General features: G+C 48.3%; 6 protein-coding genes across 6 annotated transcripts; 4 read left to right on the top strand and 2 right to left on the bottom strand.

Moving 5' to 3' along the window:
- Positions 1–171: 171 nt before the first annotated feature.
- Positions 172–1,347, bottom strand: N7518_010409 (uncharacterized protein; the record flags this gene model as incomplete). Its single annotated transcript, XM_057191335.1, has 1 exon — positions 172–1,347. The coding sequence occupies one exon, from the start codon at positions 1,345–1,347 to the stop codon at positions 172–174; it is 1,176 nt and encodes a 391-aa protein (XP_057037471.1).
- Positions 1,348–2,235: 888 nt separating this feature from the next.
- On the bottom strand, positions 2,236–3,190 carry N7518_010410 (opsin family protein; the record flags this gene model as incomplete). Its single annotated transcript, XM_057191336.1, has 2 exons — positions 2,236–2,791; positions 2,850–3,190. The coding sequence occupies 2 exons, from the start codon at positions 3,188–3,190 to the stop codon at positions 2,236–2,238; spliced, it is 897 nt and encodes a 298-aa protein (XP_057037472.1).
- Positions 3,191–4,863: 1,673 nt separating this feature from the next.
- N7518_010411 (uncharacterized protein) lies at positions 4,864–5,235 on the top strand (the record flags this gene model as incomplete). Its single annotated transcript, XM_057191337.1, has 1 exon — positions 4,864–5,235. The coding sequence occupies one exon, from the start codon at positions 4,864–4,866 to the stop codon at positions 5,233–5,235; it is 372 nt and encodes a 123-aa protein (XP_057037473.1).
- Positions 5,236–8,080: 2,845 nt separating this feature from the next.
- N7518_010412 (uncharacterized protein) lies at positions 8,081–9,546 on the top strand (the record flags this gene model as incomplete). The annotated part of the gene is made up of 7 exons (XM_057191338.1): positions 8,081–8,122; positions 8,210–8,273; positions 8,336–8,452; positions 8,506–8,537; positions 8,597–8,714; positions 8,772–8,972; positions 9,029–9,546. The coding sequence occupies 7 exons, from the start codon at positions 8,081–8,083 to the stop codon at positions 9,544–9,546; spliced, it is 1,092 nt and encodes a 363-aa protein (XP_057037474.1).
- Positions 9,547–10,293: 747 nt separating this feature from the next.
- Positions 10,294–11,488, top strand: N7518_010413 (HNH endonuclease signature motif containing protein; the record flags this gene model as incomplete). The annotated part of the gene is made up of 5 exons (XM_057191339.1): positions 10,294–10,387; positions 10,442–10,645; positions 10,700–10,806; positions 10,865–11,155; positions 11,207–11,488. The coding sequence occupies 5 exons, from the start codon at positions 10,294–10,296 to the stop codon at positions 11,486–11,488; spliced, it is 978 nt and encodes a 325-aa protein (XP_057037475.1).
- Positions 11,489–14,256: 2,768 nt separating this feature from the next.
- On the top strand, positions 14,257–15,998 carry N7518_010414 (uncharacterized protein; the record flags this gene model as incomplete). The annotated part of the gene is made up of 4 exons (XM_057191340.1): positions 14,257–14,551; positions 14,603–14,676; positions 14,772–14,856; positions 14,926–15,998. The coding sequence occupies 4 exons, from the start codon at positions 14,257–14,259 to the stop codon at positions 15,996–15,998; spliced, it is 1,527 nt and encodes a 508-aa protein (XP_057037476.1).
- Positions 15,999–16,103: the final 105 nt, after the last annotated feature.

The raw sequence follows: 16,103 nt of genomic DNA on the forward strand, positions 1-16,103 counted from the left end.
GGGTTGTGGGTCGCGCTGGGTTGTCGGGGAATGAGAATCAAAACAGACCTAATCGGGTTCGATGGCAACGCGTGGGTCACGTGGTCCTTTATTTTGTTATGGTAACTTTACATTTTCGTTGGAAAGATTATCACTTGAACACTTGAATTTCGATTGAGAAGGATATACATTTCAAAACCAATGCCAAATTGGAACCTCAACCTCTTCATCAAGGTCATAGTCAGATGGTCTTCTAGCTCTAGGTGTACGCAGTGCACGCGCTTCATATCGCTGGGCAAAAGGTAAAACCTGGCGAACGGTTTGCTCCACCGCCTCACGCATGCGATCCATGTCATCACGCCTGCGATCCCTGTCAGCGATATATTCAGCAACCGCTTGTTCAGCAGGAACTGTCATGGATATTCCGAGCCTGTCCAAATCCGCTTCTTCGATATAATTACAGCCCAAATCCGGAGTTGATGGGCGGATCCAATCGACTTCGAGAGGAGGATTCAAACCCTGGTCATCCAAGGGCTCTTGCGAAGGTCGCCACGTTACAGTCGCAAAATAATACCGAAGCTGACCAGGCGCCTCCTCATCACGCACCCAGCGCTCTCCGCCAAGCATGGAACTTCCCGTCCATCTAGATACGGAGGTATCGGCCCTGGCTGCGACCATGTTGGTGCCATCGGCGCGCTGGAATCGCCATCGGTCGGCCATTTCGCCCGCAATATAGTCCACTTCGTCTTTACGTCGCTCGATGCTTTCAATATCGATGCAGAACCTGGTGACGCTAGAGGGCAGCACCAGCCATCTGCCCCACTCTCCTTCAATGTGCAACTCGTCGTTTGATTCCCAGTACCAGGTGTCGGTGTATCGGATAGTGATGGTGACAGACTTGGGATAAAAATGACGCATGGCGAATATACCATTGAAGTCTTCGGTGCCCTCGAGGCACCATAGCTGAGGAAACACTCGAATATGGCCGCCCTGCACTTCGCCATGTCGATCATGAATTAGATCTAGACATTGCTGCATCTTCTCAACCGTGATAATTCGCTCCGGAACACGTTCCGATGAGGCCATCCAGAATGCATGCTCTGAACAGATGAAGGGCATAAACCATGCCTCCATGTAGATTTTTCTGCAGGTTTGGAGCAGTTCTGTGTAGGTTCGATGGGGGGTCTCATACCCTGGTCGGGTGCAGTATCCATCTCGCTCAGGTTGTTGCCTGGTGTCCGGGGCACTTGTTAAAGCGTAAGCGAAAATCTCATAGCGAATCTCTGGAGGTAGGAGCGAGAATAGGCTGCTTTGGGTTTGCTCATTGTACTCTGTAAAACAAGCGGGGGAAAGGTTTGGCTCTGCCATTTTCAGTAACAATTTCGTTTTAGGCGTTGAGAATAAAAATGAGAGAGGATAGAGGAATGCCCGTATGTTGTATATGAACTACCGAATTAGGCCCCCAATGAGGCTGAGACCGAGGCTGAAGCGAGGCTGCCTCCGATAGTAGTGGGCATTGTCCAACTAGTAGTATCATCAAATATCTATTTTTAGGGATTAAGCGAAATAAATTAAGCAATCAAACTCAAAATACAAATTGTATCCGAGGTTAATACGTACTTGGGTAGGCCTTGGCGGGGTAGACTGCGAGCTCGAAATTAGACAGCCTTACAATGTTAGGCGGGTGGTTATAAGCATAATCGGTTCCCATGGTAAGGTAAAACACCTCCGCCAACGTTCCAAAGTACGCCGGAACTTAGAGCAGCACATGTGAGTGGTCCCTAGTAGATAAGTGTAAACCATAGAGAGAGCCAAGAAGATGAGTCCGACTGCCGTCGCCATCCGTAAAATCGGTCCAAATGAGACTCATCTATTTGTAAGGAAGGATAGAGTCCTTTCTGAATGATAGGCACAATGATGATCCCCGAGATGGCCCCCGCAATTTTAAGTCATATCGCTCGGAATACTGTACCTGGCCATCTGGCCAGCTTAAGAAATCGGATTGTTGTCTAGTTATAGCAGAGCCAGTGAATAGGAATAAGTCTGCATATATTAATCGAGGATAAATTGGACTATTATTAGACATGTTCATATAAATACAGATAGGACGTATCTCGTAGGGCAATAAGGGCAATAACACATATACCTGGGAATAGGGGAGTGCCGAAGCACTTCTCACTTCTGCAACGCAATTTGAGTCTTCAGCGAGGGAATCCCTCGACTGTTGGTATCAGACAAGGGGTATCGGACAGGGGTCTAAACATGTTGGGCGGGATCGTTGTTGGCAGCGGCCGCACCTCTCTCTTCCTCCTTCTCATTGAATCTCGGCGTGATCCTCTCCACATCTCCACGGTCATAGAGACGGAGATCCAGCTGGGTGATATCAATGCGGGTGTGGGCAAAGAGGATAATCCAACACAAGATGGGCTTGCTGAACACATCCAGGATACCGTAGAAGATCTGCTCTGAATCCGGGGCAATGACGTTGCCACCCTCTGAACAGGCCCAGCAGATAGGGTACAGGATCCAGAGGATAAAGACGTAAGGGCCCAAGAAGGTGTAGAACTTTTTGATATTACCACCCAGGGCATTGGCGTGGGTGATGCCAGCCCAGACGATGTTCTCCAAGGCAAGGAAAAGCGCCACGGTGCCGATGGTGTAGTAACCCCAGCGATAGGTATCAGGGACGATGGCACCGACGAAGAACAGGATGACAAAGATGATCGACATCATGACAGTGTACAGGATGGTGTGCCAGTAGACACCCGCTGTCAGCAGCACATTGAAAATGATCAAAGGCATCGTAGTAAACCTAATAGCTCGTTAGTCACCTCCATCAGGGATCCTGGATCAAGGTAGGATTAACGTACCAGTCCAAGTACCGGATCCAAAACACCTGTCGAGTGGCTCCGGCGACTTCATGACTGCTTCGTACCCATTCGGGGGCAACAGCCATGGAGCCAATATCAGAAGCCATGGTAAAGTAACAGATACCAGAGAGAGTAACGGTCAAGATACTGATATAGTGGAAGATGCGGTCTCTGCGCGGGGTCCGGAACAAGAGGCCAAGGAAGACGACAAGAGAGAAGTAGTTTATCGCAAAGACAGTCCATAGCCAGTCACTGCCACGGCTAGTGATATGGATAGCGGCGGAAGGAGGATTGATTTTAAGCGCATCATTGCGCTTGACGAAAGCAGATAATGATTCCATAGCTGGTGAAGCTGGCAGATTGACTTGGCTGATTGGAGAGTAAGGCTTGTTGATGATGAATGTAGAAAAGAAAAAACAAGACTTTGAAGCAGAAGAAGCTCAATATAAGCAATTCAATTTCGATTGATCTTCATTTCGTCATTTCGTCATTTAGTCAAGCTCTGCATTAGGTCAACTGATGTTCTATCAGCCAACCTGTTTCCTCGCTGTTGTGGCTGCGGAACACGCCGGGTTGGGTGGCATGAAGCATGAACCCCATTTTGGCAGTTGGCTGAAGAATTTTCCATGTCATAGAAAATAACGTCTGTGGAGACAAAATAATAGACAGAACCGGCAAATTCCGTCAAAATCGTTCAGTTCTGAAGTCCTTGGATAGTTCACCAGTGGCGAGTGGCGTGACAAAAAAAAAGTCACTGCGTCCAACAACAATCCAGACTTTTTTAGCCCTAGTAAATATTCGGGATCAGCAGTGACATGTTCCGACAGACTAACAAAGTACGATATACTTGAGTTCGACGCAGTTTGTATTGACATCAGTGAGCGTTAAATGACGGCTTCCCTAGTGAAATCCCTGCACCTTAGTGCTTGACTCGGTAGTCCTGAACTCCCTGTAGGGCTAGACTTGACGTATGTTGTCAGAATATCCCCAGGATAAGGATCAGGCCATCAATAGTGGAGAAGTGGACAATCCTATGTACAAGCTGTCGATCCATGGTCCTTCCCCTTCCGGCCATAAATATTGAATTCCACGGTTTGACAGTTTCTATTCGTAACAGCTCCTGTCTATTAGTTAACTCTGTTGGTTAACTGGTTAACTACGTGAGTAGTTCGTTAGTTCGTTATCATAAGTTAACTAGGTAGCTAGAACTAGGCTTCAAGGACTTAGTCAAGTCTTGCCGAGATGGTAATCGCTTCCCTTGAAGAACTAAATATTATGGATGACGGAATAGTAAAGCCTAATTCGATCCAAATAGTCCATCCTGTACTTCGTAGATAATTCAATAGGAGATGGTTCGCTCGTTGTCCTTGCCCTCGGAATCTCCGGATGCGCAGGATCTCACGGCACAATTCATTCTCCTAGTCCAGATTCACAAAGAGCGGCAGCGACTAGCGCTCGGCGTTGATCCATGTCACATGGTGGATCGGCGCCGGAGTACTAGTTGTTGATGTGGGCCAGTGGCTGCCGGTTGACAGGATACCCGGTATCATCCGGCTTGACGTCTAGCCACCATTAAGGGTTCGGACCTGAGATTCTGCACTTTGGACTTACAAGACGGTGAAGGAGACGTCCTCACTTGAAGCGAACTTGGTGCTGTCGTCGGCGGTCTTGATGGCGGTCGCGGGATTGTCTGTCAGAAACGGCTAGCGGATCAGGACGACGGACGAAAGTATGTCATCGCACTTGAAGTGGTCCGTGAAGAAGTTATCCGGCTTCTCCAGCGGCACGGCGTCCCCACGCAGGAGACATCCTAGTAGTACTCCTGCGCGAAGTCGCGGAAGCCCGGGTGTTTAGCCTCGTCTGGCCTCTCGTTTACCTCATACATGGGCGTCTATCTCTGCATTCACGGGTCTTTCTCCCGTCAAAGATCGGGTTGAGAACGACTCGACGGCCTAATTGCCGAAATGGGTAGGTGGTAGCTCGCGCGGATCTTCTGGTGGTCCGGGTTGTAGATATGGATGGCCAGCTGCCATTTCTCCTCGTCGGTGATGCTCTTGTGGAATTTCTCGGTCTCCTGGGAGAGCCAGCGCACGTCAATGCCATGGTTGACCACGTCGAGAAGCCGGTGTCATGGAAAGCAGCGTCGGTGGCTTGGCCACGGCGTTCTTCTCGAGGTCATTCCCGAAGAGAGGGAGATGTCAATACGGTGGCCACGGAAGGGGAGCCTACGATGGAGTTCGGATTGCCACATCGAGAACCTGGGAAACTGCGACTTCTGAACAGAGCGCGAATATCTCGATTGAGAGGGGCACCGAAATCCGGGGTGAATATCGACCGTAGGGCTCAAGGTGGATGCACAATTTTGTGGGGCTCTGATACTACGTGAAATGGTGCCCTGGAGTGACACTAGGATCATCGCGTTCCCACCCAAATTGAGGGTCATTTGGGGTGCATGTCGCACTGACACTGTATATCCGGATGTGAGAGCGTATCTGTATCGCCGTTCTATATCTACATTCACACTTGAATTTGATGCTGCCAGGTCATCTTGGCAGGTATTTAGATAGGCATAAGAACTCAATTCACCCAAGACAACGGGATCTGATACTTCTCTTAATTACCAGGCATATCAGTGTCTTTGAACTCCTCAATCCCACCAGCAACCCCATTCATCCATTTCATAATCGCCCATTTCAACATTTTCAGCCCAATTTGATAGCACCCTGTAAAGCTAAACATATCACGTTGGACCCTGCAATAATACACCCTACTTCCTGATACAGCCTAGTGTGCTAGCGCGATCCTTGCCTCTTCTGGTTTCCTTAGTTAACTGCCACACTCGCTGGGCGTATTTATCCAGCAAAGTTTGCAAAACTCCCCCATTTCGGTGTCCGAGGTGTTGTATATCCCGTGTCATCCGTGAAAGCTTCCCGATTGCCCTATCGGGTCCGCCCTACTGACTGTTAGCCTGCACTAATGCCGGAGTCCCAATTTGACCCGGCACTTTCTGCCGATCTTCACAACAAGATTTTAGAACATGCATGGACAGGGGCCGGAAATGATTTGTCTACATTGTCTTCCACTAGTTGGTGGCAAACTTCCGCTCCCGTTAAAATTGATTCCCATCTGATTCCGAATCTGGTTTCGTTCCTACGTCTGGCGAAGGTAGTGAATTCTGCTCCGGTAACAGACTCGGGTCTCTGCTTCTTTTATTTTTTATATGGTTTACAGGAGCAAACACGTTTTTTTGATTCCTCAACCCTCAAAATATGGGGTGATCGTTTTGTTTGGTTATATCCGGCTACCGGGGCGGTCGATGTTGAAGAAGTTGGTATCATGTTTGTGATCAACTTGTCCTATATCACTATTTTATTCTAACTATAAATCAGCTTCGATCAGAGTACAGAGCTTGCAGCTTTTTTTCCAGACTGGGAAAGTCTGATTTGCGATTGCGATAAATCATGGCAATGGAGACCTCTGCAGGATATTCTTACAGTGTACCTTCAGATGATTAAAGATGGAAAAGTGTACACGTCTTCAACGCCTTCGAAATTCTTCCCATGGAATCTTGAAACTTTCACAAAACGTGACGTTGAAAGAGTAGTGGCCGCTTTTGTTCGACTTATCGATACCATTGAGCAAAAACTTCCCGGTGACTCCAAGCTTACGCTACCATCGCTCTAGACCTAGATAGATCTTTTATATCCTACTGTGGTCCTCGACGAGGCTTATATAAAAGAGGTACAGGATACTTTTCTCCGATCGTTTCTTCTCGCTCTTCTAAATCGACGTCTTTCGTTCCGATATATCGCTCCTAGAGTTCAACTCCAATCGCTGTCAGATATTGCAGATCAGCCTTTTCCCAAGCTTTTCTCTGATTTAAGTAACAGGATCGACTATAACGAGAAGGATCCAATTCCTCTACTTCTATTCAGAGGTAAGGGAGAGAGCATATCCCCTTAGGTTGGACCCTGGTTCCCTGATAGGGAACCAGGATTTATCCCTACTAGTCTTTACATAGAAGATATAGCGCAAGACTATGGAAATTAGTATAAGCTACTTTTACCGTTTGGTATCGGTGCGAATGGCTATGCGCGAAGTAGCAACGGCCTGCTACTTGGTCCGTCTTCGAATCCTCCCCTACTTACCGATGAAGCCGATCAGCTATATCAAATTATCTACTACTCTAGGCTTCTCCCCGGATGGGGTCATGGCCAGTTCTTGGATAAGATATTGACAAGCTGGGCAGAGCGTGTTGAGTTGGGTAATTGGGTGGGCACGGAGGATGGCGTTTCTGGAGGGATGGAAAAGTTTAAGGAGGCTGATACGCCTATTCATTGGGAGGAGTACTATACTCCAATGTCTTGGTGATGGTCTCAATATGTCAAGGCAGAAAATGGGGGAGCTACCTGCTTTGCCATTAGGGCAACCGAAGTACTGTTGAATGGCCTGCCACGTTTGTTCTGTCGTAGCCGACTTGGAAAGTAGAAAGGTGAAACCCAGGATACTCCTAATATAATGATATTTCTAATAACAGATCAATAGCAGATTATTACCGAATTCGGACTCGATGAGGCTAAATATGCTAGCGGGGATTGGCGATCATATGTTGGAATACCTTACGGTCCTTACCCAACATGGAAGCGAAATCGATTCGGAAATCAATCTTAAGGCTTATACTTTGGATTCTGGGGTACAGCTGGGTAGGATAGAGTATTGCATAAGAGCTCAAGGTTAGGGAACTAGTTGTGATTGGCTGTGTATGAAGTCATAGCTATGTTGTACATCGACATCGTGTGGAGTATATATATAGCTTTGGGGTATGGCGTTGAAGACACAATAGTCTCGGGGTGGCCTGATATGTACAACAAACATACTTGCAAGGTCAGACTATGTATTTTCCAGTTATCCCCTCCTAATAAAAGGTATTTCCAGTGAATGTACTCCTTATAAGACATGTTCCCAAGTAGATATTCGTCATAAGACAAATGCCCTGAATCCAGAGCTGTTCGGGGCTTGGCAGCGCACATGACAGCATCACAACAACCTGGAAGTCGAGAATCCTTCCTTATCTTTTCTGTGCTCTCACCTTCTCTTCCTCTTCTTCTTCCTCTTCCCCCCTTTAATTTCTTTTCTGCATTCCACGCCTTGACTCGGTTGATACGCTTCTTACGAATTTTCTAATTCCGTTTTTAAAGTTTCCCCCTGAAGCTTCTCACAATCTCACCGTTATGGCTTCTGGTGACGTGACCTACCCTAACACGGGCAGTAAGGTAAGAGAACCAAGTCAATTCCATTTGACAACATGAATATACTGACCTCAGTCACCCTGCAGTATTGCGCTCTTTTCTTTTCCCTAGATTTCGTGGGAGAGACTGACCTTGACCCTTTTGCGTTCAGGCATCCGCGATGTTATTACCAAGGGTAAGCAGGCGTCTGAAAGTCTCCGAAAGTCGATCAAAGCAAGCTGACCACTTCATCCACAGGCCCAATTGTCAATAATGTGAAGTCCGAAGCATCCCGCACCAGCGATGAGTTCCGTGATCTGAAAAACTCGCGTGTGACCCCTTCGAACACCACCGCCGATGGTCAACCATTGACTCGTATGTCATAAGAACTGGATTGATTGGGTGATGGGATATTGACAAGTGTCTAGACTACCACTCTTTGATGTACAGCCTTTTGAGCGTGAGTTGTCGCCCTCGTCTTCAAGTTGGATAGCTTTGCTAATCTTTCTCTGGGTATAGTGGGAACAACCCCGTGCGACCGCCGTTTCCTACGCTAGCATGATTTGTTTCATCTTCGCCGCTCGTTACATGCCTCTCCTCCGCTGGGCCTTCAAGTTCCTGTACATGTCGTTGGGAGGTGAGTTGGTCGCGTGACCTACGGTCAACAGAGTGGTTGGTTAACAATTGCGTTTAGTGACCGCCACCGTCGAGATTGCTGGCCATGTCATCCTCAAGCGGGGAATCGCCAGTGGATTCCGCCCCCGCCGTTACTACACTGTCCCCAAGGAGGTTATTGAGGGTGTCCTCGAGGACCTTGAGCAGCTCGTGGACTTTTTCCTGATCGAGTTCCAGCGCATCCTGTTTGCTGAGAATGTCATCCACACCGTTTTTGTAGGTTGCAACTTGTGAACTTATCAACGAAGAAAAAAAAGGCAGAGACTAACGGCTTAGGCTTTCAATGCTGCTTTCATCGGCTACTGGCTGCTCCGCTTCCTTCCCTTCTGGGGCGTGGCCTTGATTGCCGTGACCACCACATACTTCACCCCCTGATCTACATCAGCAACCGTGAATTCATCGACGAGCAGATTATCAACTACCAAGAGATCATCAACTCCCAGACCAACCAGCTTCGGGACATGGCTGGCGAGCGTACCTCTCACGCCACCGACTTGGTGAAGCAGTATGTCGGTGAGTACAGCTCTAAGGCTCAAGGTTACATCGCCCACCGACGCTCTGCCTCCCGGGAGACCAAGCTGGCGAGCCCGATCAAGCGTGAGACCGTTACCGAGCCCGTTGCCAACTTCACCGCCCCTGTCGCCAAGCCTGCCGTCGAGCCCGTCATCAAGCACGAGGACTTCCCGGAGGCCCCCAAGGCCGCTCCTGTCGCTCAGGCTCTCGAGTCTGGCATTGTTGCGTCTGTTGAGCCGGCAGAGCAGGCGAATGGTCGTGAGCCTCTTCTGGCTGTCTGAATAGGTCTCAATGGTACTAGGCCATCTTAACCGGGAATCTTAATTGGCCTCGAACTTGAGCGTCAATCAATTCTTTGGTGAATGCATATCATTATTCTGGCCATGACTGTTGCTGGATATACCAAATGGCACGTGATATCGGTTGTCGAGTCAATTGTTCTTGTTGGGGATTCCTTGGGAATACATGCGCTCTGATCACCAATCCCTCGTGTCGACGGACAAAAAATAAGAGGATTCTTGGAGCGATGAATGAGCTTTTCATGTCTCATATTGCCTCTTTTCGTTATTTTATTCCCCCTAACATACTGGGCATTTTTACCTGTCTAGTTCTTTTCCGCAAACACCCTGTCTATGTCTTTTTCGGGTTCATATTGTTTCTAATGGAACTACATTTACATAAATTCATGCTCTTACTTTGGCTTTCCATATGTCCCCAATCAGGACATCGCTCGTTTGCTTGCTCGCTTACTGTTCTTCCTGTTTGCTAGATAGCAGGGTTCGAGGTTTGCAATGTTTGCAAAGGGACAGCTATATCAACAGGCTGCTTCCCACTTTGCAACTTGCTTCTTCTTTCTCTCCATCTTAGTTATTCTGCATTGAATGCACTTCTATCTTTGCAAGACTTGGCACCACAGACACCTGAGGAATCTACGGATGACATCAGAACCAAGCTAACCTAATCGGGGAGTATACTCGCCTTCTATCAATTGTTTTCATTTTTCTCTTCCTCTTTTTATCAACTCCAATATGGCAGCATCTATGTCAGCTCTTGTCCTTGAAACACCAAGGTACCCGGAGTTAAACCTCCTGGTTTATGACAGCAACGGCCATCTTCTTGCCGGTAAGTCACGATAGCCTCATAGGAGCCAGCACGGCTAATACAGCCTTATTATAGCCCTGGAAATCCCAACTACCCAACAAGCTCAATACATCACTGAGGAGATGCTATGTCGCTATTGTTGGTTGGTGTTCATCTTTCCTAACCAAAACGAGTGGGCAATTTACAAGTTGCAAGCCAATAATACACCAGACACCACTGCACTTCAGCATGACAGTGCGAGTTTGGTGAGCCCTGGTAACTATGTGGTTCTGGATCTAAGTATTTTTAACATATTTAGCATAACTGGCGTTTCCAAGGTTAACAATCGTATAGATCACGCGCCCATTACTATCGATCTAACACCGAATTACGCGCCACGCCGTGTCAGAACTCAAAGTGCCGATTCCCAATCCCAGGGTCAGAGGGAATGGAGCCGTCTGGTAAAGTTAATGTGGAAATGATTAAAGCATATAAAGCCAGTACTGATAATTTCTACAGCAGAATAAATTTCGCGACAGCCTCCGCACTAGAGACGCAGCATGTGCAATTACTGGGCCGAATGCTATAGCCAGCCGTCGGAGTCCTTTCCGAGGTCTCGAAGCTACGCATATATTCCCCGTTAGTAAGGTGGATGAATGGCGACGAAATCAATATCGGCGGTACATTACCGACACTAGGCCTAGCAGCGAGATTGGGGAATCTGGTCTTTATTCTCCCCAGAATGGGCTTCTTCTCCGCTCCGATATCCACATACACTTCGACGCTTTCGAAATAGGAATTGACGCCGATGTAAGACCCTCTGTGCTATCTCGCTGATATATACTAATGGTTGTGACATAGGCCGACTACAAGATCATTGTATTCGTACCGGATACTACGGGAATTGGTGGCACTCGTCTTAGAAACTCTGCTCTGAGTGGAACCCTGCGTGTGAGCGCCAACCTCCTTCGTTGGCACCTACGGATGTGCCTGTACAAGCACCTGAAGGCCAATGCCGAGCCGCAGACAGAATGGGAGGAAGATCTTGGAGAAGACCCGATGGGCGAAATCCTTAGCCAGCCAGATGCGGCTGAGCGGATGGAAGTGGAGCTTTTCACGCGCCTGGGAGAATTGATAGAATGATGCAGTCAAAGCTTCAAAATCAGAGGATTGTTAGAGTAGTGACCTTTAACAATGAATTCGCACGGAGATGTTTCCGTTGAGGCATGAATATTTACTATTTTGTAGATCCATACAGCCGTAGAGGTTTGCTCTTTCTCCATCTAAATATGAGGAACAATCAAGTCGCCCATACGGCTCCCTATTCGTCATATTGCAATTCGGACCAGCCCGTGACGGTTTTGTTTTCCATTTCATTGTACTTCCCCTCTCCCTCGAAGACTTGCCTTGTTCAGTCGTGCTCGGGACTGTGTTTCCCTTCACCTCTCACACCCCGTCTACCCCGGATTCGCTGTGGTACAGATTCCGGACTGTTGTCTGATCTCTGGGGCGAGGAGTATCTTGTGAATCTTGAGCGTCTGGACTCAAGTGGGGGTTCGGGTCCGGTTGGTATTCTGTGTTCAACGGGTCGAGGTCTGGACCTCTTTGTGATAGAAGTCAGTCTTTCACCTGGTTGAGACTTGGATTTAGTATCGAGTCTTGCAGGCTCATGCGAGTATGACGCTTGGTGTGTTCCTTTTTCACCGTTGAGTCTGAGGCCTACTGTAATGATACCACATCATCTCCAAGAGTGTTCAGCTCTGATCTGAACAATGAGTCCGACTTTTCGATAACCATGTGAAAGAAGGAAGCCCAAGGGCAACCTGAAAGAGTCTATGTTACGAATAAGCTCGATCATACTTTATGGAAATGAATAGGAATGAAAATAGCCGCTTGAGAAAGGCCTAAACACCAACAGCAGCATCCCAATTGAGACATGGCTTCTTGCCCCTTTTCCAGAAGCCCGGGATCTGAGACGCTGAGGGGACACGCATGTCGCGGTTTACCGCTCTTTGGGATTTGACGGAGAATGTTTAGCCAGCAGCAGAGTGTCTAAGACATTGGAAACCAGTCCTCGTTTCCAGACTCTCGTAGCGGTCTCGGCTGTTGGGACTCTGTGCAGACCGACTCCAATGCAATTGAACCCATCCCACTCGAAACTAGCCCAGTTGTGTTGACATCTAGTTGACACCCCAGTCCTCGACATTTACAGTCTCTGGCCAGATTGCGTAGCGTCCTGCCGGCATCTATATGCACCGTTTTCTGCAGTGCTCAGGATGCTACCCCGGCCCGGCACCGATTGGCGGAAGGACCCCTTGTACCTGTTGGAAGTCTTATGCAGACTACACTAGACTGGCAGGTGGGTACAATGGCGGATTGCGAAATGGACTGGGGGAAGTCACTGTGACACTGGTATAAGTTGATTGATTCAAGCAGAAAAGAAAACCCAAAGATAAAGAAAGGAAAAGTGGGCTCTAGCAGCCACCAACGTGTCGGAATACTGCATAGAAGGATGCATGGAATGTTCTTTGAAGTCGTTATGTCTCTTGCGTCTCCGCAGAGTCCATGTCTCTGTTATACCCACGCCCTGGGATTTCAACCAGCGGTCTAGCTGAGAATTCGGATAGTTTCAGATGGACATTAACCAAGACAAAAAGAGAAGAACCGAAGTGCAAACCTGCATTCAATAGACAATAAAGAACCATTCTAGTCCATGATCAGCATTTGTTTGTATCCTCAGCCTTACCCCATCATATCAAATTTATAGACCGCTTGCACAGTCTAGGGTACACTGTATAGGCAAGGAAGCGTGACACCCAAGTGGAGAGATTACTGTCACTTTTCCCAGTATCGTTAATTCTGTCAGAAGTTTATCTGTGCAGCACAGCTTTTCTCAGATGCACTTCGCGGACTCGTTAGGCAATGCAGCTTCCTGTCATACAAGCCCTGCAGCTTCCCGTGAGTCTGAGACCTCTTTAATGTTCATCCTGCCGAGCTATGGGGTATGTAGCTTCTTATTGGGCCATCAAACTGTTGTCCTAATGCTCCGGTTGCTGCAGTACCCTCCAGTCCGATGACAAGGAAGATCTGGCATGCGTTCTCCGATAAGATTATGAAGAAGAAAAAAAGATGGTGGGACAACGGTTGAGCCCTCTACCCCGGGATATTAGCATTTACAGCATGATTGAAGATAATAGTAGACCGTTGTGCGTAACAGGCTGTTTGCATGCGGTGACTCTTTGCGTTTTCACAGTCCCTGAAACGGTTGCTGCCATGCTTTTCTTTCACCGATCACTTTAGAGGCTTGGGAAGTTGCAGGTGTGAATGTGGAACAGACTATGCCTCGAGAGATGAGAGACACAGGTCTCAATATCTGTATTTTGTAATTGTTTCCAGGGGTATCAATGGAAATCAATGTACACTGCATCATCAGTCCAAAGTGTAAGATCATTGGGAACTTTCCCTTCCACGCGGAGAGACAAACAGCCCATGGACTCGTCCGACTTCAAGAACCCTTGTGATATGAGAGAGGCGGAGAGAAGAGAGAGAAGCAAAGAACCGGTGAAGCCCATTTACTATTCTTCGTGTCAGACAACTCTCAGATCCGAGTTTCTTCTATTCACCGCTGTCTCCGTCTCCTCGAAAGTTGTCTTTGCCAACAAACAACATCTGTATTGACTCACCTTACCTCACCTTTAGAAGCTGCGCGGAACAAACATCAAACCTTCGAACAAAGGTCTTGGATTGTCTTGCTCTACTTTGTTTTTTTCTTGCATGTTTGACTTCTCTGTCTTTCATCCTTCTGGAAAACACCTTTTGTTCCAAAGAGACATTAAGCTGCTTCTTTCCTCCAGAGACTTCGTATTTCTTCAACTCTTTTCTTCTCTCAAGGATATCACTTGAACTTCTTAATGCTATCTATCAACTCCCTTCTGAACCCTCAGCCCGAAAGGCGAATTGCTTATCCGCCCTTCCCTGTCCAAGAGAAGCGAAAGATGGCCAAGGACGCCCCAATTTTCCGCCGTGGCAAGATCCAGGGTGAGTGCCGCTATCCTCCTTGCGAGGAAAGAGATGCAGATCTGGAGAAGGCTCACAGAGAGCTCTCGTTACGTCCCATGGGTAACATTGCCGACTATCCTCGTCATATCCCTTATGCCAGCGACAAGAAAACCTTCCAAGAGAAGACCGGCCGAGATAGCTTCCATGGTATGTGCCATTGAACATGTTTTGATATTCACGTCTGACTCTTTCATCTAGTATTTCAATATACATTCCAAATACCCGGCGAAGACAAGGAATGGCATGTTATGTGGGACTACAACATCGGTATTGTTCGGATTACACACCTTTTCAAATGCAATGGCTACCCCAAGGCAAGTTCATACGATAGATCTTCGATATATTTGGTATCTCTAACTCGCTATAGACCATGCCAGCCAAGATGCTGAACCAGAACCCCGGCCTGCGTGATATCTGTCACAGCATCACCGGTGGAGCACTTTCTGCTCAAGGTAAGATCGATATCCTCTTCTCATCCAAAAAAACCTTGGGTGATTCTAACACTTTCACTTTTCACATAGGATACTGGATGCCCTACGAAGCCGCCAAAGCCATGGCTGCGACCTTCTGCTGGAGAATCCGATACGCCCTGACTCCACTGTTTGGCACAGACTTCCCGGCCATGTGTATCCCCCCAACGGACCGCAAAACCCACGGCCGCATGGTCATCCCTCCAGAGATCGTACAGCGTGCCACCCACACCTCCAACTACTATCGCTCTTTGGAGACGAAATCTAGCTCTAGCACCGGAGGCAGCCCCCCCGCAATGAGTACGCCTTCTTCAACCCATACCCTTCTCCATGGTATAGGAGCTTTGAGCCGACAAGACTCGTCCTTGACACTGCCTCCGCTCAAGATTCCGCGCACCCATTACGCTGAGAGTGATCCCAGCGCCCGGGACTCCTCCATAGAGCCTTACTGCATGTCGCCCAAGAGCCAATCGTCTATGTCTGCCTTTACGCCCATCAACCCCCCGCGCAGCTCCAATGTGATACCTCGCTCGCGGGTCGAATCGCCTCGGACTATCCTTCGTGCCATCTCAGATGCTATGCGCCCGGAGAATGTCCCTGGGATCAGCGAAGACAGTGACACCGACAGCGATGGCTCGTCCAACGTGTATTCCACCCCAAACTGTCCTTCTGTGGACGGGCATATGGAAACCGACAAGCTCGATGGCCTCGACCAGCCCACCAATACCGCTTCGGATGTCGCTACCATGCAAAGCGACTATGATGAAACCGACTCGGATGATGATTGGCAAATGGACGATGCTGATGATGAAGACTACCGTGGACCCCCTCTGAAGAGGACACCTAGGGGAGCTTCTTTCACCAAGGACGGTCCTATCAGTCCCGAATCCCAGACTAAGAAGTACCCCAGCCGAAAGTCCCGAGCTCTGCGTCCTCAGCCGTCGTCTCACTTCAACCGTGAGGTAAAGGCTGCTGAAGCTCTCCTTCGTCTGCACATGAATGAGCTTGAAAGCATCGGAACTGAGACTGACATGGATGATGACGAGTTGACCCCTCTTTCCGGCACTCGCTCTCTTGATGGGGACGAATTTCGCAGTCGTAAGCGACGTCGAGCTTCGCTTTGATGATCGATTACGCTACGAACTTGACATGGAATGGCGTTTATGGTCTAGGAGCTGAAGATTTTGCTGGTGGTGTTGTCTCTATGCATTTTGTGAGGAACATTTGTG

The sequence above is a fragment of the Penicillium psychrosexuale genome, assembly GCF_028828465.1.
Source record: "Penicillium psychrosexuale strain IBT 29551 chromosome Unknown utg000006l, whole genome shotgun sequence".
In the NCBI taxonomy this organism is placed as follows: domain Eukaryota; kingdom Fungi; phylum Ascomycota; class Eurotiomycetes; order Eurotiales; family Aspergillaceae; genus Penicillium; species Penicillium psychrosexuale.